General features: G+C 38.6%; 1 protein-coding gene across 2 annotated transcripts in view; it reads right to left on the bottom strand.

Moving 5' to 3' along the window:
* Positions 1–3,030: 3,030 nt before the first annotated feature.
* The window catches only part of MYO16 (myosin XVI), a 592,718-nt gene continuing 571,251 nt past the window's right edge, over positions 3,031–24,497 (bottom strand). For both annotated transcript variants that reach the window (XM_050946813.1, XM_050946805.1), the window contains exon 35: positions 3,031–4,447. In XM_050946813.1, coding sequence (XP_050802770.1) covers positions 4,214–4,447 — 234 coding nt within the window. In that variant the 3' untranslated portion in view covers positions 3,031–4,213. The remainder of the gene's footprint in view (positions 4,448–24,497) is intronic.

Here is a 24,497-nt window from a genome sequence, read left to right on the forward strand (position 1 = left end):
CACAAGAATTAGGGGCCACCAAATGAAATGAATAGGCAGCAGGTTTAAAATAAACAAAAAAGAAGTATTTTTTCACATAATGCACAATCAATCTGGGGAACTCCTTGCCAGAGGATGTTGTGAAGGCCAAGACTAAGATATGGTTCAAAAGAGAACTAGATAAATTCATAGAAGATAGGTCCATCAATGGCTATTAGGATAGGTAAGGATGGTGTCCCTGGCCTCTTTTTGCCAGTATCTGGAAATGAGCGACAGGGGATGGATCACTTGATGATTACCTGTTCTGTTCATTCCCTCTGGGGTACCTGGCATTGGCCACTGTTGGAAGACAGGATACTGGGTTAGACGGACCTTTGGTCTGACTAAGTATGGCTGTTCGTATGTTCTTATGACTGGTAGGTACAGAGTTTAATTACTGGAATTTAAGATTTAACAGGCAAATGAGAAAACTTATTTTAGCCTTCTCAGAACATTTCAGATATTAGCAAGCTTTACCGAGAGGAAAGTAAGGTGATTATTGGGGACCTGAATAGAGCAGAATTAAAAACTGCAATGAATCTGGCTATTACTATCACTTCAGTACTACACTACACTCTATTATGTTTTCTCAGCTAGTTAATGAAATTCTTTGTCCTACACACAAAAGACCTGCAATGTAATAAACTTATTAATGAACATTAGTGAAACCTCTTTGAAGACATTAAAAGGATCTCTCGCAAAGAAGGGAGAATTTAATTCATTTATTCAACAATAATGTTATTGTTTTGTAAAAAAATACGAAGTTTTGAAAGGCTTATCATTTCATGCTATACACCGTTCTTTTGTAAAAGATTTGTGCGTGTATTTTTCTGGACATCTACATCCAATTTTAAAAAGTGGAAACAAGGTATTGCTTTTAATCCATACTAGGACTGTAGCTATAGAAAATAAAGACGTGCTACATGCTATTTCATGAACAAAGAGGAATGGTTCATAAGCTTTAAAAATTCTCTCATGCCAATAGGGGTTTTTTCATTATTTATTCATTTGTTTGTTTTCATTCACTCTTGTTGACTTTAGACCAATGCTGGGAATTTCATAAGCTGTAAAGCATGTGTCTAATTCTTAGCATTATGTCCTGTACCAGCTGACAATTTGCATGAAGTTCCGTTTGTTTCAAACATAAAACAAATAAGCAGTAAGGCACAATATGGAGATGTGGTTATCAGATGATAACCAGAGCTTCCTGAACTTCCTTTATTGCAGTATAAAGTGTATTTCAGATTGTTCACTGGAAACTGGTGGCACAAGAATGTTCACAGAGCTCAATCTATCCCTTTAGAATGTTGAATTCACAATGCTTTTTTTGTCTAAGGTACTTGTAGAGTACGAGAGAGAACTACATATGCTCAAAAAACATTCTAATTGCCTGGTGCATATTCCACAGGGGAGCTTAATTTACAAGCACCATACAGTTCTGCTAAAACTACTTCTCGACATTTCAAAATGTCAATAATATGTTTTTCCAGCTCTGTAAACATATTTTGATCCATAATAGAAACTTTAATATTAGTTTCAAGACACCTCTGTGGATGTGGTTATTTAAGCAATAAGACACGGTAGGGTGTGAATTATGGTCTAATAATTCCACGCCAACTGCATTGTTTGGCATGAGGCCAAAGGCCAAGGGACTACTGGACACAGTAGATATAAATTATTACATTATAATTCACACTCTGGAGTATCTTAATGGAATTAGAGAAATGGTCTAAACATGTTTTTATTGTATTTTAAATTCATCGTCTGATAGCCTTCCAACATTAAAAGCTGTTCATTGTTGATACTGGGCGCACTATCAATCAAAATATCTCCATATTATTTGTTGTTTGTTTTGCAGTTTTACATGCTTTAAGCGGGAATCCCAGAAGCTACATTTCTGACTTCAGATCCTGAAAATGAAATCAAGAACCTTCTGCATCCAATAGAAATGCAGTAATATGCTTCCATTACCCTGTGTATAATAGCAGAATGATTACATCAGTTTTGTATCAGTTTCTCAAATGTAACTGTATCAGTGAAACAGCTTATAATGCTAAGCTAGCATATTTTCATTTTCCAGGCACTGTATTAGCTTGTTATACAATTCTTCAAAGGTGAAGAGTGTTGCTTTGATTCAGTCTCTGCTTCTTTTGCAGAGATTGACCACAGCTCTAAGACAGCTTTTAGCTAGGTTTGTAAATGGTGTTATGTGGACATAAACTATGCAACTCCATTTTGAATTACATTCAATAAATGTATTTTCCTGTCTTAAAAAGTTGATAGTATGGATAGAGTTTCAGGCATAGGTAGCTGAAGGACATATCAGATGGGCAATAAGCCTTAGTAATTTGAGCATGGAGCCAAAAAATATGGATTTCTGCATTATAATGGTTTTGACATAATTGTCTGTGGATGCATGTCATTGCCACATCCCCTCATGAGCAACATCCTCAGCTGGGGTAAATAGGCCCAGCTAAGTATTACAGTATAGTCCACACAGAACTGGCCTTAGAGATCATTGCAGTCCTTACCTTTCCTTGATTATTCTGAATGTTTGAATCTCAGGTAATACAGAAGACTTAGTTCTGCCTAGGCAGTTGGACAACAGGCTGGGGGACAATTTTAAGAGCTCCTCCCCAAAAAGCCCATACCAAACAAAAGCAAACGTGGGATTGTATTTTAGTTTCTCAGCTAATTTGAAATTTCTGTCAAGTGGAGAGAAAAGCATTTCCCTTCATAGCCAAGTTAAAAACTACTTGTCAAAACACCTCCAGCCATAGACCAATTTTTAACTTAGCTTACATTTAAAAATGTTAGTTTAAAATATACACCACTTTCCCCCTATCTCCCTCATAGGAGTGAGAGAGGCAGGCCATCAGGAAGAGTGCCTCACTTTAGCTTTAGATAGGCCAAGGACCTAAAGCAAGCAGCCCCTGACAAAATAAGCTTTTTATATATGTGTGTGTTGATATATAAATTATAGCCATTTTAATGGCAAATAAATATTTCAGAGACTGCCATATAGTAGCTAACTAGTTTCCAGCAGCATGTTCTCATATTAGTATCATTGCTCAGAGAACTCATGTCCTCCAACCAGAATCTCCAATATCTGAGACCATTTTATTACATGAAATGTAAGGTATAAATGAACCATGCTTTGTGCCACTATAGGGACATAATCCTTTGATACACCCATCTCCATGAAGCCTTGTGGCTTAGATCAGTAAATCAGAATTGTACTTTCATACCTAGTTACTATTATGTATCTTTCCACTGACTCCTGACTTTATACATAATCAGTTATGAATTATAACCAGACTTACAGTTTAAATGAGTACATCATTATTTCACATAACCCAGGAAGAAATAAGTTTTGAGATGAAATTAAACATATTCACAGTCCACGCATTCAGAAACATTGGGGCAGAATGAAGAAGCAGAGCTCTCTAATTCTTGAATGTGAACAGTATTAACCATCACTGGCAAATGACAGTTTTGCAAGGGTTTCAAGATCTGACGCTAAGGTTGCCATTGCCAGTGCCAGAACACCACCGCAGTGTGAAAACTTTAGGTACATTATTAAGGATAAACCATGAAAAAAAATACCAGCACTGTATTTATTACCTGTATTCTGAAGAAGGAACAACAGCACCAATTGCATAAAGTTATAAAATACCAGTAATAAACATGTAAATAATTATCATGTTTGCAATTCCAATAAAACACAGACATCTACAAAGAACTATTATATATGGATAGGTAATATAATAAAACCATTCATTGAGATACAAGAAACATCATATTATTGTACTATATAAAACAGCTGTACAGTGTGCACACAGACTTCCCTAATCTCTCCAAACTGTTTGCCAGTTACATCTCCCTATCCTCACTCACTCAACACAGAATTTGTTCATTGTCCATGGGAGAGCAGTAGGTAACTATCTTGTATTTTTAAACTATGTACTTATAGTGCAGTTTGTCTCCATATATAAAAAAGGAAATAAACACACATATATACACACGCGCATACACACACACACAACAGATCTATGTAACTCCTGCTTCCTGTGCTCTTGAATAGATGCTTGTAGAAAATCCTGCACGCATTGCAGGGGCAGAAACCTGCTGACTCTGCAGATTGAAATCGTTAGATGGTTTTACTTCTAATACTCCACAAACAAACAAATTAAAATCACATAGTGGTATCCCAGATCCCTGAAGACAGTCTGTTGCAGGGTGTATCTTCTGCCTTCTTCAGCAGAGTTGGCTTTTTATAGGGAGGTGGAGGAGGAGCTGTGATTCTTTGCTCGGTGTTGTGCAGGATTTTCTGCCAGTCTCCTCTCTCTTCACACAGCTTTCGCCTCCAGTCCAGGAGTTCCTGCAGTGCAACGCTCTCGTTCTCTGAAAGTCTGAGCTGATGGATGACCTGTTAATAAGAAGGGAGAGAAAAGAAGAATGCATCAACAGTTAATTATATTGGTAATGTAAAATCATAAAGCTTACATGGGATGCTCTTCAGTACAAAAACTCTTGGCCTGCTGCTAGATCCACAAAGAGATGCAAGTGCCTAACTACCTGCCACTTTAGGCATCTAAGTCCAACATTTATGTGCCACTGAGATCCTCAAAACCTCCACTTAGCTGTAGCCAAACACTGGAGATGCCTAAATTTCTGCCAATGCACACACCTAAACGTTGGCAGAATTCACAAATTAAGCATTCCCTGCCTATCTTGCTTGCAAGGCCTGATCCAGCTAACCTGGACAAAAGGAAGAGTTAGTGGTGCCAGTGCTCCTCCACACCTCTTTTATTCAAACGCCAGTCGTTAGAACACTGGCCCAGGAAGTTAGAGACCAGGTTCAAATCCTCATGTGGCCTGATTTGGAGCAGGGACTTGAACTCAGATCTCTCATATCCCAGGTGAGTGTCATGGGGTTGGGCTTCCTCACTATCTCCTATTGAAGTTATTCCACTTTGGGTAAAATATATAAATAGTCATTGGACCAGGCAGAGAAAATGAGGCTGACTCTATAGTCCGGAGTGGAGTTACCAGAGGTTTACATCAGTGGAAATAAGAAGTAGAATCAGGCCCCATGTGTTTTGTTGGCCTGTAAAGCACATGGACATACATGGCATTGTACAATAATGACTTTCGAAATATAGCAATGAATTGGACTCATAACTGATATTGTTATATTGAAAGACCCTGTGCTATGAGAGAACTACTCCCTACTTTACAGATTCTATCAATTTTTGCTGAGTACACACACAGAAAGGGATTAAAAGCTTATTTTCACATCATGAATGGAAATTCTAAAACTGCTTCAATGTGACCAAGCCTAAGTCTTTCTAGATGGTGACTAGCTTGCTACTGCTCTCATTTCGTTGTACCCAACTGAACAGATAGGTGGCACGGAACCTTTGCTATACATAAAGCAAACAGTCATCAGAAGTTTTGATGTATAGAACAGCAAGAGTCCCCCTTTTGACATCCCCCCCAAACAGTTTTACGCTTAAACAAAGTTACATTCCAACACATAACTGTTTTGTAGCTCATTGCTACCTAGATGTGATCTTTCACACTGATAAATTCTGGATGCTAAAGTTTTGTTAATCTGTTGTTTTACACCCTAGTGATGCTATGTACTGAGCTTGCTAAAAGGGGGTGAGACGGTATCTGTTGGATTAGATTCAGGTAGCATCAAATATCACTAATCATTCTGGGTAAATTAGTGCCTCATCCTGATGTGAATCTATAGATCTACCAGTGTGTGTGTAAATGGTAATTCTTCCTCCCCAAATGGCAAAGCATATCACCTTGGGAAAAATTCAGCCTATTGCAAACAATGTGCAGCTCTCTATAAAACCAGTAGAGTTGCACTCACTTATAGCAAGGGCACCTTGGTATGTAGGGGATGTATTGAGATGATCTACTGGAGGTGAAGGTGATACTCTTCATGTTATATTTGAAATAGGAGAGACATTTACCATCTCTCTTCTATTTGTAAGAAGTATACATCTCTCCCAAAGACACTTCTCACCTTAAGCTTTAAAAATAGATATTTTACACTGGAAATAAAAGAAAAATCAAACAATTTATAACATAGAAATAGACATGCTTGGCATCTGCCTCCCAAGAGTGTCCAGTCTGAGAGTTACAGAACTCAAGTTTACATCCTGACACAGCGAGAAACTTTGAAAAAACACTGTACACATGACCCAGCAATACATGTAAAATATTTAGGCCTGTCCACACTGGGAAATGGACCATATTTTTAAGCACTTGTCTTTAAAATGTTATCAGGCAATATAGCTGTGCTCACAGCAGTTCTTCTGCAGTGATGGCCCTCTGCAGCTGCCCAGGGAGCACGATTTGCCCCTAATCATATGTGCCTGAAGAACTACATGTAATCTGCTTAGTTCCCTGGTGATCTGTAATACTACTTGTCGTAGATACGTATTAGCTTTATAATCTCTCTCAGTCATATTAGGAATAAATCAGCTATAACTATAATATCAGTATAATCTCAGATTTTACTCAGTCCCAAATCTCATGAGCATCAGCAAAAGGTTTACTTGTCTATGACCTGTGTAAGGACCTCCTATTTTTATCTATTTAAATGTTCATAGTTGTGGGAAATTATGAAGGGTCAGGCAATTATTTAGAGACAGTAGACACTGAGATATATAAAGTGAAAGCTTTATAATGGTTTAAACACAAACTGTCAACTAGCATATGGACAAGAGTGATTCAGTGCATATCGTGAATTTGGACTTTCAGAAAGCCTTTGACAAGGTCCCTCACCAAAGGCCCTTAAGCACAGTAGGCAGTTATGGGTTACGAGAGAAGGTACATTCATGGATCAGTAAATGGTTAAAAGATAGGAAATGAAGGGTAGGAACAAGTGGTCAGTTTTCACAGTGGAGAGAGGTAAATAGTGGGGTCACCCAAGAATTTGTACTGGGATCTGTGCTGTTCAACATATTTATAAATCACCTGGAAAAGGGGGTAAACAGTGAGGTGGCAAAGTTTGCAGATTATACAAACTTACTCAAAGATAGTTCAGGCCAAAGCTGACTATAAAAAGATACAAAGATATCTCACAAAACTGGATGATTGGACAATAAAATGGCAGAAATTCAATGCTGATAATGCATACTGGAAAAACAAAATCCCAACTATACATACAAAATGATGGGGTCTAAATTAGCTGTTACCTCACAAGAAAGAGAGCTGGGAGTCACCGTGGAAAGTTCTCTGAAAATATCTGCTCAATGTGCAGCAGCAGTCAAACAAGCTAGCATAATGTTAAGAATCATTAGGAAAGGGATAGATAATAAAATAGAAAATATCGCTGTGCCACCACATGAATCCGTATTATGTCCACACCTTGAATACTGCGTGCTGTTGTGGTCACCCCATCTCAAAAAAGATATACTAGAATTTGAAAAAGTACAGAGAAAGGCAACAAAAATGATTAGGGATATGGAACAGCTTCCATATGAGGAGAGATTTAAAAAACTGGGACTATTCATCTTAGAAAAGGGACAACTAAGGGGCAATGTGATAGAAGTCTATACAATCATAAATGGTGTGGGAAAAGTGCATAAGGAAGTGTTATTTACCACTTCATATAACACAAGAACCGGAGGTCACCCAATGCAATTAACAGGCAGCAGGTTTAAACAGACATAAAAAGTACTTCTTCACACAATGCACAGTCAACCTGTGGAACTCATTGCCAGAGGATATTGTGAAGGCCAAAAGTATAAGTGGATTACGAAAAAAATCAGTTAAGTTCATGGATGATAGCCTCATCAATGGCAATCTGTAACCCCATGCTTTGGGTGTCCCTAAACCTCTGACTCCTAGAAGCTGGGACTGGACAACATGGGATGAATAACTCAATAAACTGCCTGATTCTGTTCATTCCCACTGATGCAGCTGGCTCTGGCCACTGTCAGAAGACAGGATACTTGGCTAAGTGGACCATTGGTCTGACCCAGAATGGCCATTCTTATCATCTTCTGTTCTAACATCATATGTCAAAATATACAAAGTAAATATCCTTTAATTAAACTCTAATAAGTTCTCAGCCCATTTTTCTTTGCCGATTTGTAAATTTCAATTATTTCCCAAGGATTTTTTTTAAATTTGTTTGTGTGTGTTCCGTGAAATCAACGCTTACCAACATTTACTGACAAAAATCTAAGCCTTCCAAGTCTATTCATAACGATCTGGGGCGGGGGGGTGGGCGGAGGGGAGGAAGGGAAGGCAAACAACTACCTGGCTAAAGAGGAGCTTTCAACAATGTTTTTTTTTAAAGTTATGCCCTGGCCATGCTGGAAGACACTAGCCAGAACAGCAAACTTACCTGAATTAACTAGAGGACTTTCTAGATAACATTATAAGCTCAATAAACATTTTGTCTCAGTGTTACAGAAACTACACTGTCCTCCACTCTCACATACTCCAGAAAACCAGCTAAAGATTGAATCCAGATGATTTACTGGAAAATAAAATGCTCAACATATATTGTTAAAAGGATATTGCCAACCCCTTGAGGTACCCAAATTTACCTTCCATTTTCTGTGGGGATGGGAGTATTGGGAGAAAAGAAGCACATTTGGAACTTGGTGTAGGTCATATAGATTCATGAGTTGGTATCACTGTAGCACAGGATTGGAAGTGATATTAAGATAAGGGCTAATTTCTATGGATTTTGATGTGCTTTGGATCATGGTCAAAACCCAAATTGACAAGACAGGGTACAATTTCATTATTTTTTTTTAATGTTACCATGCATATCTCTGAAGACAATAATAAGCAGTTCTGCTATATCACATAAGGTCCCCTTTTAAGGACTGAGGGAGGTAAAGGGGGCCCAAAGGCTTTTATACCAGTATTGAGCATAATGCTATGACAGGTGCTAATACATCTCAAGGGGAAGTTGAGTTAGAATGTCAGCTAAAAGCTTTCATTTATAGAGCTTCAATACATAAATAAAGTTGTACATAAATGATGAGAGTTAAATGTATTTGATGTCAAAGCAGTTCCTTTAAAAACTCCTCCTAAGGTGCTATCAGGTATATTAAAATGATTACATTTTATGGTATTACTTTAATGAAACAGTAAGGAATTTTCATCTTTGAAAGATACATAGAAGTGTTTGAACTGAGAAGGCTTTGTTGCTATTCTGTAACTGAGAAACAAAGGCACACAGGTGCAGGATGAAAAGTAAGAACAATCTGACTGCACAAAGAAATTGACAAATGCATCCTATTTATAGCATGTAGAAATTGTGGAAGCTTTATGATACTGGCACCACTTGTGCGTGTTGTAGTTAACATTGTGTCAGCATTTTCATTATACACTCCATTTTTCATTTTACAATGGACATAAAAATTTGGTCCAAGTTGCAAATGGATATACATCTTTTTTATTTTATTTTTTTGTTAACCAGAACTGAAAAAAAAACTGTTTGGCCATTTAAAAATTGTACACGTATCTTTCTCAAATCTTTAACCATTGGGAGACTGAAACATGTATACATACACCCTTCTAAATAACCATTTGGCTAGTAATCTGGAAAGTATTAGTATTTTAACTTGTATGGTCAAACAAGCAATGCAACAAGAAACATTAAATCTTTATTGGGTTTGTTAACATACTTAGATTTGGATGAACAATTAAGAGAATAATCTAATGGATACATTTTCCTCTTTTCTGTTCATGAATTGACTTATGAAAAGCTAACAATTTTCTCAAGTTTATTCATTATATAATGAGATTTACTGAACCATTTCTGTGAATGATTCTTAGTCTGTAGCATAATATTAAAAATGCAAGCTGTGCTTCTCAGTGATGACAGAATACATATTTTGCTAAGGACAAGCAGAAGAGGACATAGGGAATGGGTAAGACCTTATTATTGTGTATAAGTATAGAGCTTGTCATGAAAATTGAACTGAGAAAGCCTGGTGTATTTATTGGCAGGAGAGAGACTATACCAAGTTTAGACTGGAATTTTAAACAGTTAAGCACCCAACTCAATGCTCAATGGAAGTTTAGCAACCTAGTCTTTCGGACCCTTTGGAAATGTACTTTGCATTTTCACAGAGAGAGCTGGTGGTTGAAATGGAGATGTGTGTGTGTGGTGGGGGGAGGGAAGGTAGAGGAAGAGGAAAACAAGGATACTTATAGGCCTGGAGGGGAGCAGGGCTGTGTTTGTGGAAGGGGACGGTGTTAAGGAGACAAATGGTACATGAAGAGTGAGATCTGGGGGAAGGATTCTCAGTCCCTGAGTCCCAATCTTTTTGTCCATTAAAGTCGTTCCCTTCACTCCTGAACTCAGTTCCCTTGGCAGTGCTGCTTCCCTGTACAGCAAAGCCAAGACAGTAATGCCATGAAGACCCTTTCAAGCATTCATGCCCAAACTAGCATGCAGCCCAACAAATTTTAAGAAGCAGTGATAGCTGTGGCCAAGTATCCACCAATGAGAAATCTTAACACAAGTCCAGTCTCTCTTATCTCACCAACTCATTACGACCAATAGAATTGTAGCACACAAAGTAGATGTAGAGGAAGAGTGATGAGTGACTGTGTTCCTATGATGGCAAAAAGGCCTTAATTAAGAATGACCAGAACTAGTGACTTGGTTCTGTCTATCTGTAATCATGAGTAGCAGTTATAACAACACTTGATAATTTATCTTAATTATAATCTTCAAGTGGTAGTCTACACACAAGATTTTAGTGAATTTTAACTATGTGGAAGATTCTGTTATTCTATCACTTAGATCATTTGGAACAAAACAAAAATAATAAAGGTGCCACAGAAGGCAAACATTTTTAAAGGATCAATTTAAAATTAATTTTAACTCAAAGTAAATTATAGATTTACATGTAAATTATCAGATATTTGATTCTGTAATCAAAGATCAAGTGCTTTAATATTAGGGATAAGTTTTATTATTGAATCTCTGCTTTAAGTCTCAAACTCAAAGCAGCCTTAACTATAAACCCCATCGCCAGTGCCTCCATAATAAACATAAATGTCTATCAAGCTCAATTTTGTTCATTTATGTAATTCTGTTTTTTGGGGTCGGTCTCTCTCTTTGGAAGAATTCAGTTTTTGTTAAATAATTCACACAGTATGTAAATCAATTTGTTGGTCATTTGTCATTGTACTGTTTTTTCTATTAACTATTCACCTGAAGGTGAAAAGAGGCATTTAATGACATTTATGGAAATTAAAACAGACAAATAATTCTACGTGCCCAAATAATAACAGCTCAGTATTCTGAAATGCAAATTTAATTTCAGTAATTTTTGTATGGGGCTAGTAAAAATCATTAATTAACATACATAACCATTACAGAAACTGGCATTTTGCCACAGTGTAGTTTCTATGGTAAATATTGACTGTAAAACTGTGCTCCATAGACATTTGTATAAAATAACTACAGCTTATTTTGCTTCTATAAATATATTACCGATTATGTTCGTTTAATGATTTTATCTACCATGGTGTTGCTTTAAACTAACCATCAGCAGATTCTGGCAATTACCATAGTTTTGTTCTTCCTCCATGAGTATTTTACATTAATAATAAAGTCAAACTCACATAATGGAAGCCACATGGGAGATTAAATAGCAAAAGTATCTAAGAGTGGCTTTTTTTTCCTCCTTACAATCTGATTAGTTTTTAAAGCTACTCACAAAAGAAACTTAACATGTTTTATAGTAAGAAATTATAATTAACTCTTTAAAAGCTGAATTGCCCTGACAGAGATTTCCTAGATTTAAAGCCAGAAGGGACCCCTGGAATCATCTAGTTTGACCTCCTGTGTAACACAGACCATAAGATTTCACACAGTAATTCCTGCAGAAATTATTATTCCTAAAGGAATTATTCTCCCTACTATGTAAGTGATTACTAGTGAGCTGAATAACTTGTGGTTTAATTTTGCATGTCATGCCTCTCTCTCACAAGCACCTGTTTCCAACTCCTTCTCCTTAACCATTCCCTCCTTAGGGTATGTTTACATGGCAACTAGACACCTGCGGCTGGCCTGTGCCAGCTGACTTGCATCCATGGGGTTCGGACAAAGAGGCTGTTTAATTACGATCAGGCTTAGGCTGCAGCCTGAGCTCTGAGACCCTCCCACCTAGCAGGGACCTAGAGCCTGGGTTGTAGCCCAAGTCTGAACATCTACACAGCAATTAAACAGACCCTTAGCCTGAGCCCTGCGAGCCCGAGTCAGCTGGCACAGCCAGCCACAGGTTTTTAATTGCAGCACAGACATACCCTTAGTGCCCTGAATCCCTCTCCAACTGCCAGATCTGCCCACAAACCTCATGTGTGTCCTGATCTGACTATATCCAGGCTGTAGTACCCTCCTGTCTGTTATCTAGACTTGACTTCCTTTCAATTGCTCATAGTTCTTGGTTTCAAACTCTTTTCTCCAGACACATTTCCACAAATCCTCCTCTAGCTGACAAACCCTTCTGCTATCTACTTCCAGAAACCCAATCTCAGCCTCAGCTGCGGAACCCACTGCAACCTCTCCAAGAACTAGGTTTTGCTCTTCTTGCCCAGGCGTCACTAACCTGGAAAACAGGAACCAAACTATGGGTTAAATAATAAAAAAAATGCATTTAAAGTTAAACAGAAGGAAAATCCCTCCCCCCCTCCAAGACAACAAGGGTATGTTAAAATCTCCTTTAAATAAATCAAATCAATATGTTAATCTGTGTTTCACTCGGAACCCGCCACTGGTAATTTAAGATCACAGCAGGGAGCAGAGATCAGCTATGATGAATTAGTTTACATGCTTCTACATTCCATTTCAAATAGAAGTGTGCAACTGGGACCCAAGCCGAATCATACAAAGTGCGTATTCACCCACGAAAGCTCATGCTCCAATACGTCTGTTAGTCTATAAGGTGCCACAGAACTCTTTGTCGCTTTTTATAGATCCAGACTAACACAGCTACCCCTCGGATACTTGACAATTCTCTTGTGAATTTTGGGACATGCATTTTTTAAACACTGTCCCCTTGGACTCAATAACTTGATATTGGATCTGCATTGGAGAAGTGATCTGAGTTAATCATTCCCACAAACTGCTGATGACTTTCAGTGGTTTCATTGGAACAACATATTTTGTAATATACAAAATTCCTCATAATTTAAAATCATAAATGATAAATAAATAACTGTCAAATGCTTGAGGCCAGATACTTATGCTGGTATACATCTGGAATAATTTTTGAAGGGTCATTGGAGTTATACCAGTTTAACTCCAATGTGAGAGGAGAATCAGGGACATAATTAATACAGACTGTATTCACCTTCTTGTGAATGAGAGCAAAATCTGTCCCTTTATGTTTAAATTGCATGTTATCAAATCATATAACAATGTTCTCTACCATTATTTTCATACACCAGACATACTCAGCTAGATTTAGAACAAATACTGTATAAATCACTATCACAGGAAGTCATAACATAGCTGGATATTTAAAAGCACTGAATAATCTTCTAAACAGTAACAAACTTCCTATATATGCAGTCTACAGTAAGGATAACAAGATGATATACTTCTGAGAATAAGTGATTGCTGTAAGGAGCAGGAAGGAATACTACCACACATGAACACCATTTCATAGATGTCTGCGTGCATTCTGGCAAGTTTCTCTTTCCTTTCAAGCACCAAGTATTGGTCACTTCTAGAGGCCAGTTCCAACCTGGCAAATCCCATGTCCTGTCCTAATTTCAGAAATCAACTATTCTTCTCTGCTTCCAGCTGTTATTGACCTTGGGTCTGATTCAACTCCCATTCAAGTTAATTAAAAGACTCTCTTTGATATCAGTGAGCATTGGATCAGATCCCTTGTCACTAGTGAAATTCACAATTCATTGTTCAAATATCATAATTTAATATCAATGAATGATCCAAATATTTTATTTTAAATACATTTGTATATCTATTTTAAAAAGATAAATTTAAAAGATATCTATTTTAAGTATAAATTGGTCTCTGATTAGTGAAAGCACACAATAAGATTGTTTGCTCAAAATGGATTTGATCAACTGTAGTACAATGAGTGGAGATTCTTACTGCATCAAAAACTAACAAATAAAGTGGTTGAGTTGACATCTGTTGTTTGGTATAAAAGAAATAATCAAGATTCTGGTGTTAAAAGTTTTCAGACAAGTGATGTTTCACAGGAACACAATTAGTAACAATATAAATTTAAGACAAAGCCTCTCTACCAGTACAATTTTATGTCAAGTTGTATCGTCTAACAATTTTACACAATAGTCTCTATTCATTTTCTTACTGGTACTTTGGAAGTGTTAAAACTTTAATATGGAAGTACGTTTGTTCTTTTTTATGCATAAAATGTTTTTGACTAAACAACTAGGTAACTAGCTTGATTTATTTTGGACAACAACATAATTTTGCTTCTGAAAAAAATGTGTTTGAATTTCTTTTTTCATCCTTTTCTGGACTGCATTGCTTTAATGTTAATCTCTCTCTCTGTAACTACCAGTCAGTTAATTCCTTCTATCCTGGGACAAAAATGAGTAGAGAAAGCATTCAGCATCATGAGGGACCAAATTCTAAATTATAAAATAATTTTAATATGAATAATTTTCTTGTTCTGGCTGTGTTCCCGCCACATCTGATCCTAAGAGGCTCTGCAATTCCAATGAACTCAGTGACAGATGGATCCGATTTTTCAGTCATTTGTCTTTATACTTTCTGCATTATATCTATGACGGATAATAAAATTATACTAATCAATTTCACTTTTGATTCTAGTTGGCTTCACTTTCTTCTTCTCATTTGTTAGCAGGAGGCTACCATGTTGCCTTAAATATTTTATTGGAAAATTGGATATAAAAAGCACAGAATGTATTGTTAACACAAGCACACACACACAATTTTGGAAACAGGCACTGAGAAGCAATTTGCCTCAGAGAGAATGATAACACCATATTGACTAAATGACCTCCTGGGTATAAAAGGGGTTCATGCCTGTCATGGTATAACCCCCACTCTGAACCTTAGCATCCAAAAGATGGGGTACCAGCATGAATCCCCCTAAGCTTAATTACCAGCTTAGATCTTGTAGTGCTGCCACCAACCAGGACTTGCAGTGCCTGGTACACTCTGGTCCCCCCAAAACCTTCCCAGAGGACCCCAAGACCCAGACCCCCTGGATCTTAACACAAGGAAGGTAAACCCTTTCCCCCACCGTTGCCTCTCCCAGGCTTTCCCTCCCTGAGTTACCCTGGAAGATCACTGTGATTCAAAGTCTTTGAATCTTAAAACAGAGAGGAATGTACCTTCCCCCCCTCCTCTTTTCCCCTCCCCAAGAGGTAATACAGATTCAAGCTCCATGAATCTAAAACAGAGGAATTCCACCTTCCCCCCTCCCTTCTCTCTCCCTTTCTCCCACCAATTCCCTGGTGAGTATAGACTCAATTCCCTTGAGCCTCAACAAGTGGAAAAAATCAGTCAGGTCTTAAAAAAGAAAAGCTTTTAATAAAAGAAAGAAAAAAGTAAAAATTGTCTCTGTAATCAAGATGGTAAATGTTACAGGGTCTTTCAGCTTATAGACACTAGAGAGAAGCCTTCCCCCCAGCACAAATACAAATTAAAATTCTTCCAGCAAAATACACACTTGCAAATAAAGAAAACAATCAAAAAGACTAAACTGCCTTTCCACTTGTACTTACTACTTGAACAGAAAAGTAGAGAGCCTATAGATACGTCTGGTCACTCTCAGAACCCAGAGAGAACAACGGACAAACAAACAACACAAAACAAAGACTCCCCCCCACCGAGATTTGAAAGTATCTTGTCTTTTGATTGGTCCTCTGGTCAGGTGTTCCAGGTTCACTGCTTGTAACCCTTTACAGGTAAAAGAGACATTAACCCTTAGGTATCAGAGGGGTAGCCATGTTAGTCTGGATCTGTAAAAGCAGCAAAGAGTCCTGTGGCACCTTATAGACTAACAGACATTTTGGAGCATGAGCTTTCGTGGGTGAATACCCATGCATCTGACGAAGTGGGTATTCACCCACGAAAGCTCATGCTCCAAAACGTCTGTTAGTCTATAAGGTGCCACAGGACTCTTTGCTGCTTTTATTAACTCTGAACTATCTCTATGACAATGCCCTATACAGGTTGCAGCATATTCCCCTATATGTGCCATGTCATGGCTCCCTCTTACTTCCTTTTGGGCACTGCATGTCCCCAAGGGAGTATGGATGGGGCAGTCTCTCTGAAACCAGGATATGCAGTTCTTCCTGGCTGTTACGTAGGTTGCAAAAGGTAGGAGGATGGAGAAGAAATAAAAACACTACTTGGGCCCCTCTCCCCTACTCTACTCCCATGTAAGCACAGGGTGAATCTGGCTCAAAGTAAATACTCATAATTGTCACCTGCATATGTTCTTGCTCTTTCTGATTAACTTCATCTTCCACATCCCTGTCCAACATAAATCCATTCCCTACCCTGTGATGCCCTTTACAAAGAACATTAGTAGTTTGGAATATAAACCACAATATCCAAGACGTCAGAAAAAACTTTAACTATCCAAGTCATGGACATCATTCATTTTTTCACTCCAGAATGTTTATGTTACAGCTAGGGTGATAGAGAGTTCATTTGTGACACGTGAGGATAATAGAAATTCAAGCCACTGAAAAAGTGGTGTTGCTTTTGACATATTTCCTCTTTATTTCCCAGGTAAAAGAGTTGCTGTATGGCTATGTGGGCCCATCATATAGTGTCAAGCTGGACAGCTTGTAGCCTGTGGGTACAGGTGTTGTCTAGGTCTAACATAGGTATAGGCTGTAAAGCAATGAGGATAGAAGCCACAGGCAATAGCTTAGCTAAACTAATCAAGGCACGAGGCCCCAGAAGCCTTAGCATAAGCAGCTAACTTAGCATAACCCTAGGTCATAAGATAGGGCAAGATAGAATGCTGTAATGACTAAACTGCTGATAGGTAACCCCAAAATGCTAGTTTATACCAGCCTGAGATATTTAAAATTAGGAATATCAGCAGATGTCCGACCACAAGAATACCATGGCAACTAATTGACGTCGATGCTATCTATGGGAGAAGGGTACCTGAGGGTAAGGAAATACAAAAAAAGACAAGGGGATGAAACCCCCTACTGAATAATGATTAAGCATAGTGGCATCAACGTAACATTATAAAAGTTGTATCCCAGCCTGTGTGCCTTTGGAGATATAACTCCTGGGAGCTGCCAGAATGATGGTGACGAGGAAGAAGAGGATGATGATGAAAATAATGACTAACACTCTAGCTGCTTCTGTGGTGAGTATATGGATGGTCAAATGCTCATTCTGTCTTATTTCTATCTACCTTGCTGGGTTGGAGTGTTTGTAACTTTGCTAACACTGCTAATAAAACTATTACAAATATAGAAGGATTTCCTAAGTGTGAGTTTTGCAACCACGCACATCAGGGTTCCCAACTGAACAATAATTCTAATAAGACTGGGCCTGATTTTGGGATAAGAACCTACCAAAGCTCAGAGTCTTAATTGGGAATTCTTGAGTAATCAATATGAATAATATACAATCAATAGATCAGGCAAAAAGTGCCACTGATTCAACGGAGCATCACTGAGGATCTGGCTATTGATATAAAGGAACATAGTTTTCAAAAGGATAATTTTTAGGGTGCTTTTTTGCATCTATATTTTACACCTACAGTCTCATCCTACAACCCAATTTCTGGGTGCGGATCAGGTACTCAGTGGCGCAAGTACTCAGACTGGGTTCCACAATTAATTTTTGCAGGGGTAAATGGTATCTGCAAGAGTGGAGGCTGGTGTTCAGTGTTCAGCCCTTTTGAACCTTTATCTCATAATGACATATCAATGTGTCCATGACCACAGTAACCTAGATCGTTAGACCCAGAGAGCTTCCAGACAGGGTGAAAGTCGTTTCAGTGCTCAAACAATGGCACTGTGTTTTGGAGGGCGGGGAAGTGATGTGTAAAGTCCAGGAATATTAGGGCTGTGATAAGCCCAGCAATAAAACCAGAAGATCCAAGTATATATTTATTTGTATGATTGCCAGGCTGCATTCCCTGACCAGGTACGAAGAATATCAGAGGGAAAGCATGTGATAATTACAAAAATGTTGGGCCAAATTGTTCCCGACTCTTAGGGAAAAAATGGAGTTGATAAAGGAGAATTAATACTTACTATGAGTTATAAGTATAAAAGCTAACATGCTTATTGAATTAAATGAAAATGAGTAGTTTGATTAGATGTTATGTCTGGTGGCTGGACTTAAACCAAGATATTGTAAGAATGACTAGTCAATGTGTATTCTGTAGTCATAAGCCAGTTCCATGAGGTGCATATTCTTTCTTACCACAGCTCATGAACTCTGGCCTACTGAAAAAACAATGCTGTGGTCAATGTGATATTCCTAACAATTGAAACATGGATCCCCTGCAATTTGTTGAGGTCTTGCTGTATGCAGCAACTTCCTCCTGTCTGTGATTAGGGCCCTCCTCCCTTCACATGAGGTGTCATGCTTATTGAATTAAATGAAAATGAGTAGTTTGATTAGACGTTATGTCTGGTGGCTGGACTTAAACCAAGATATTGTAAGAATGACTAGTCAATGTGTATTCTGTAGTCATAAGCCAGTTCCATGCGGTGCATATTCTTTCTTACCACAGCTCATGAACTCTGGCCTACTGAAAAAACAATGCTGTGGTCAATGTGATATTCCTAACAATTGAAACATGGATCCCCTGCAATTTGTTGAGGTCTTGCTGTATGCAGCAACTTCCTCCTGTCTGTGATTAGGGCCCTCCTCCCTTCACATGAGGTGTCATCACAAATTCTATTACGTTTCTCACAGTGAACCCAAACACCAATGCAATATCCAGGGATCGGCAACCTTTGGCACGCGGCTAGCCAGGGTTCAAAAAAAGAATTAGATAAGCTCATGAAGGATAGGTGCTGTGAGCCAAGATGATCAGGGACACAACACCATACTCTGAGTGTCCCTAAGCTTCTAACTGCCAGAAGCTTGGACTGGATGGCAGAGGACTTATCACTTGATAAAATGCCCTGTTCTGTTCATTTCTTCTAAAGTATCTATTACTGGCCACTGTTGGAAGATAAGATACTAGGTTAGATGGACCATTGTTCTGACCGAATATGGCCATTTTTATGTATTTCTCTCTGGCCTTGACAAATCCAATCTTGCCCTGATCATATCCATTCAGAATTCTGCTGCAAATATCATTTTCCTAGCCCATTGCTTTGACTATGTTACCCCCTCTTTGAATTCCTGCACTGGCTCCCCCTTCTCCACTGTATCAAACTGCTTGTATTCACTTTCAAGGCCAGTTCTTACCCTGCCTATCATCTCTCATTCACTGCTGATGCTCATCTCTGCTCGGTTCATAATGCCTTCCTTCACTGTTCACTTCATAAATTTCCAAACAAGACCCTATATGCTTTCTCCCATGCTACTCCACACACTTTTTGGAGGAACTCCTCATCAGTGTCCACACAGCTACCTCATTAGCCACCTTTAAAGCCCTCCTCAAAATTCTTCTTTGCCTATAAACAATTTGACAATAGTTAGGCTGCTGGTGTGCAGAGACTCTTACATACCATGCTGACAAATACTGTCTCAGTGTTTACTTGTACATTCCCATCTGTTTGTATCCATTTGCTGTCTCTTGTCTTATACTTAGATTGTAAGCTCCTTGGGGCAAGGACTGTTTTTTTTGCTCTTTGTTTGTACAGCACCTAGCACAAGGGGTGCTAGCCCATGACTAAGACTCCTAGGCCCTACAGTAATTCAAACAAATAATAATAATAATAATGACAGAAGGAGAAGAAGAAGAAGAAATAATTCAAGTTTTCCTCTGTTGTCTGCAATGCACTTCTATATAATGGACTGGATCAAAAGCTTAGAATCAAACACTGAATTTTGGATGTGCGGATGAGTGCCCTCTTCACCAACATACCATGGATTGAACCTGGAGAACTCCAGAACTAAAACATAAGCTGTTACAGCTTGAGGTAAAGCTCTGTAACTGGCGGCTGTAGCACCTCATATCCTCTGTGGATCAACACAGAAGGGGTCCTGTAGCTCACAATCACCAGTGGGTTACATTTACAACATACTTGGACTGAATTTTGCACTTCTGTCCATCTCTGCATATAAACACAGAGTGTAGCTAGTACTGCGTGGATATATAAGGAGAGAAGAAGGCAGAAGTAGTCTTCACTACCCTCCTGTCAGCAAAACCACAATTCCACTAGCTGAACGTGAGGACAAGAAGAGTCAAGCACTGGAAAGTGCAGAGCTTTCTCTGTTAAAGGATGTAGCAGTTGTTGCTTAATAGTCATGACATTTCCCATGATGCGTGTACACCACTGATTCATATATAACATAACTCTGCCTTATTTAACTCTGTGAAGCCTCTTGCAATATATTTTTGTCTGAAAAGCCGGATAAAAAATAAAGTTATAGTGTGTTATAACTCTTCATTTTTGTCCGGGGGTAAGATTACAAAAAGATTTCTTTGCAGTTACTGTCAAAACAACAAACTTGAAAACAATTTATGGTAGTTCTCGATGCAGATCAATGATATATAGGGTATTATATGTCATCTCTTGGATGTTGTATGTCTATAAAGGTGTTAGTGATTTTTTTATTAAAGACTAGACTTGCTCGATTGCCACATTTTTCTTCAAAGATGATCAAAGATTTCTGCCAGCTAATGGCTGAACATGACAGACATTAATAATGAATTTTAGAGCCATTTAGAGCAGTGACAACAAGATAAGGGTAACAACTCACAGCAGTATCCAGGATTAATTTTTTTTAACTTCTGAACATTCAACAAAAAGAAGTGATTGACAACAAATATTAAATCAAGTATGAACAAATAGGGCCCTGGAAACTGTAATGAATATGCAGTTCTTTCTGAAAGGATAGACTGCTGGAAGCAATACTATTTCACAAAATAAGAACTATGGCTTAAGCCATAATGAAACAATAAATACATTCTTAACAAATGTGAAAACATGTTTTCCCATTTTTCATTGTCAGATGTTGGCTGCTTTTTTATGGCAATATACCCAGTGAGGGTTTATTTATTTATTTAAATAGAAGAGTAGGTGTGTTGATTCTCTAATTCAGAAATTGGTGAAAAAACAGCCATCATTATTGACCTCACTGCCTTAAGCCCTGGTGACAGTAGAACCAGACATTTCAGAAAGGGGAACTCTAAAATCTCATGGTAGGATGTACACTTCCCAGACATTACTCTATGTAGGAGGCTGGTTGGCTACTAATGGCTGTTTTATTTAATATATCACTATGGATCCAATACTGGAAACTGATAAGTACCCTCAGCACTCACTGATGTCAAGTGAATCACTACTCAAAGCTTAAACCAATCTCCAAAAGAGGTTTCACAGCTCTTGGTGGCAATTCTTTTACTTTTTCCCCGCTATGGTGGAGCACCCAAACTTTGTGGCACATTTCTAGGAGCCTCTGTGTTATGAGAGAATTGGATTTGACATAACTCGCAGCCAATCTGGCCTTGGCTTAGGCAGATGGAACAACGGCAGCTGCCATGTGTTACTAACAAGGACAGATTCATGAGAAGGAGGTGGGGCGGGGAGATGTGAATAGCTGAGCTTGAGTCTGGGTGCCTGTGTTTGTAAGTTTCTTGCTCAAAACTGCTTTGCCGATAAGTAGAAATTAAGAGTTCTTTGTTGTTGCTAGGGAAACCCAAACCTATTAAAAGTTATTATGAGTGCTTTGTTTCGAGTTACCTATAAAAGAGTTTAGTGAGTATGTGCACTTTGGAGAAGTTCAAGAGGATTTCTATGAGTTAGGAGACTGACACCTAACTCCCCAGTGGTTAGGAGAAAGGCTGGCCACTGAACTGTGCTGCTGAATCGCTAGATACCGCCTCAGACCTTGGGTACCTATATCTATCTGGGGTGATTCTAGACTATTGCTAGGTTTTGACGTGTGCTTTAGACTCAATAAAAAGGGATTTTTGGGTGGAAGCAATCATTTATCAGATGGAGGTGCTGTGTCCCCCACTGATTTATTTCCTGACACTGCCTGGAAAACAGGGACTAGTTACCATAGCTTTGGGTTCAAATAACCCTGGGTAACAACTGGGTTGAGATCTTATTTGCATAGTAAGTCATGTTATAAACATATGCATACTAGGTATATTATAAAATTCTTTTATATCCCATTTGTCTTTCAGGGATGTATACCAAAAATACAAAGGCAAGACATACTGACCTTAGAATTATGTGAAACATCTTGCTGATTCCATTTCTTTGTCCCTCTCTGACTCAGTCTCCTTATTTTCTCATTTATCCCTATACTCTTTCCCTTTTCTGTCATCCTAAACTCCTCTTTGTTTTCTCTCCCTGATCTCTTTTTTATTATTCTTGCTCTGTCTCTCTTCCTCCTTTTCTTCTTTCCTAATCTTCTTATCCATATCCCCACATCTCTTTTTTGCCTTCCTTCTCAGTCTGTTTGCCATCTTGTTTGAGTCATCCTTTGTTTGGTTCCCAGCTTATCCCCACTGTTATTTCCCCATTTCTTTTGCCCTGCCCTTCACTTTCCATCTGTTCTTTATCTCCAAGTTGTCCCTCTCATCTACTTTACAGACTGTCCATGCTGCTTTTTGCTGCCCACATAAGGTCATGGAAACTGCTCTTTCCTCTCCACCATGTCTCTTTCTCTTCATCTCCCAAGCCACAGACCAGAGTAGAAAATGGTAATAACAACTGTGTTAAAAATACAGACAAACAATTCACAATTATATAGGGAAAAAAATCAGAAAGGCCAGACCACCTTCATTTAATGTAGAGTGCCCGGTAGTACTTGGCAAAACTTTTTGGATGAAACTTCTTTTTTTTTTGGCAGAAAAATGCAGATCCAGGTTGACTGAAACATTTTGTGACTTCATGTTGATTTTGGCTAATTGTTTTGAATGAAATGAAAAACATTCAGAAATGTTAAAATGAACCATTTCAACATTATCAAAACTAAATATTTTGGTTTTTTGAGCTAGATTCACAGGGGAACTTAGGCACCATTCACGGACAGGAGGTAGCAGTGGACTCCTTATATCCAAAAGCCTAGCCAACATCCTATGGGGGGATCTCCTGTTGAAGCGCTCCCACTCTGAGTGTTTGTTTCTTAGATTCCCTGTGCTTAATAATAACATATAAATAACTATGCTTTGGGACCAGTTCCTGGAATGTGATTAAACTGAAAAGAATGCATAAATCTCACCTTTGCATTCCCCTGATCATGCTGCTGCTCTGTGCAGGGCCGGTCCTCCATATTATGTTATTGCAGAGGCAGCAACATTTCCCATCTAAATAAGGCCGTAAGATAACTGAGAAGAGGAGGCATCTTTTGGCTTTCTCCTCCATTTTGAAGAGCTTCTTAGCCCCTTACCTAGGTGCCTAGAGTACAATGGGAGTTGTATACTGTGCAGCTAAGCACCACTGAAAGTCCCAGTGGTCTATCAAGAATTCACTTGAAAAGGAGAATAGGTTAAGATAAAGAAATTTTAGGTTAAGTCTGAGAAAGGAAGAGATTCCAATGCTCTGTCTCAGAACAGCAGAGTCTGGAGTTGCATGTTGAAGCTGCCAAGAGGCAGAACAAATTAGGGTTTTTCCCAGAAGGAAATTAGGGTTTTACCTAGAAGGGAGAGGCAGATCTCCCTTCTGCGACTGATAGATCTGGTCCTGCCTTCTGAAGAGCTTGAGCACAGGAAAATTTTTGTTGGAATGACAGACTTGGATATAATGAAAAAATAATTTCCTTCAAGAGTAGCTTTACTGTACAGCTCTAGTTTACATTTTGAAGGTGTATCTTTGCAACAGAATGGGCTAGAAAGCTTTTCTATTAAATAAAAGCTTATTAGAGTAAATGGAATCTGTAATCCCCAATTAGGGAAAAAATCTTCATGCTTGTGCATTAACACATATTTTTTAAAAAAGACATAGTATCTGAGTAGATTCACCCATGTGGAACACTTTCTCACCAGTCTGTTACTGGCCTCTCCTTTGGATCACTGATCCTCAGATCTATGACACCCAATCCAGCCTGCCATATTGTTTAGGGACGCAAGAAGCAGGGCCGGCTCAACGCACCAGCCTCCCAAGCATGTGCTTGGGGCGGCACTTCTCCAGGGTGGCCTTTCGGCCCGTTGGGGCGGCACCTTTGCTTCGGCGGCAGCATGACAGCTTTTATCTTTTTGCTTCGGTGGCAACACTCTAGCCGTTTTTTTCTTTTCTTTTCTTTTCTTTTCTTTTCTTTCTTTTTTTTTTTTGGCTCGGGATGGCCAAAAACCAAGAGCCGGCCCTGGTAAGAAGGATGATTAATGCTA

Source organism: Gopherus flavomarginatus, chromosome 1 (genome assembly GCF_025201925.1).
Source record: "Gopherus flavomarginatus isolate rGopFla2 chromosome 1, rGopFla2.mat.asm, whole genome shotgun sequence".
Classification (NCBI taxonomy): domain Eukaryota; kingdom Metazoa; phylum Chordata; order Testudines; family Testudinidae; genus Gopherus; species Gopherus flavomarginatus.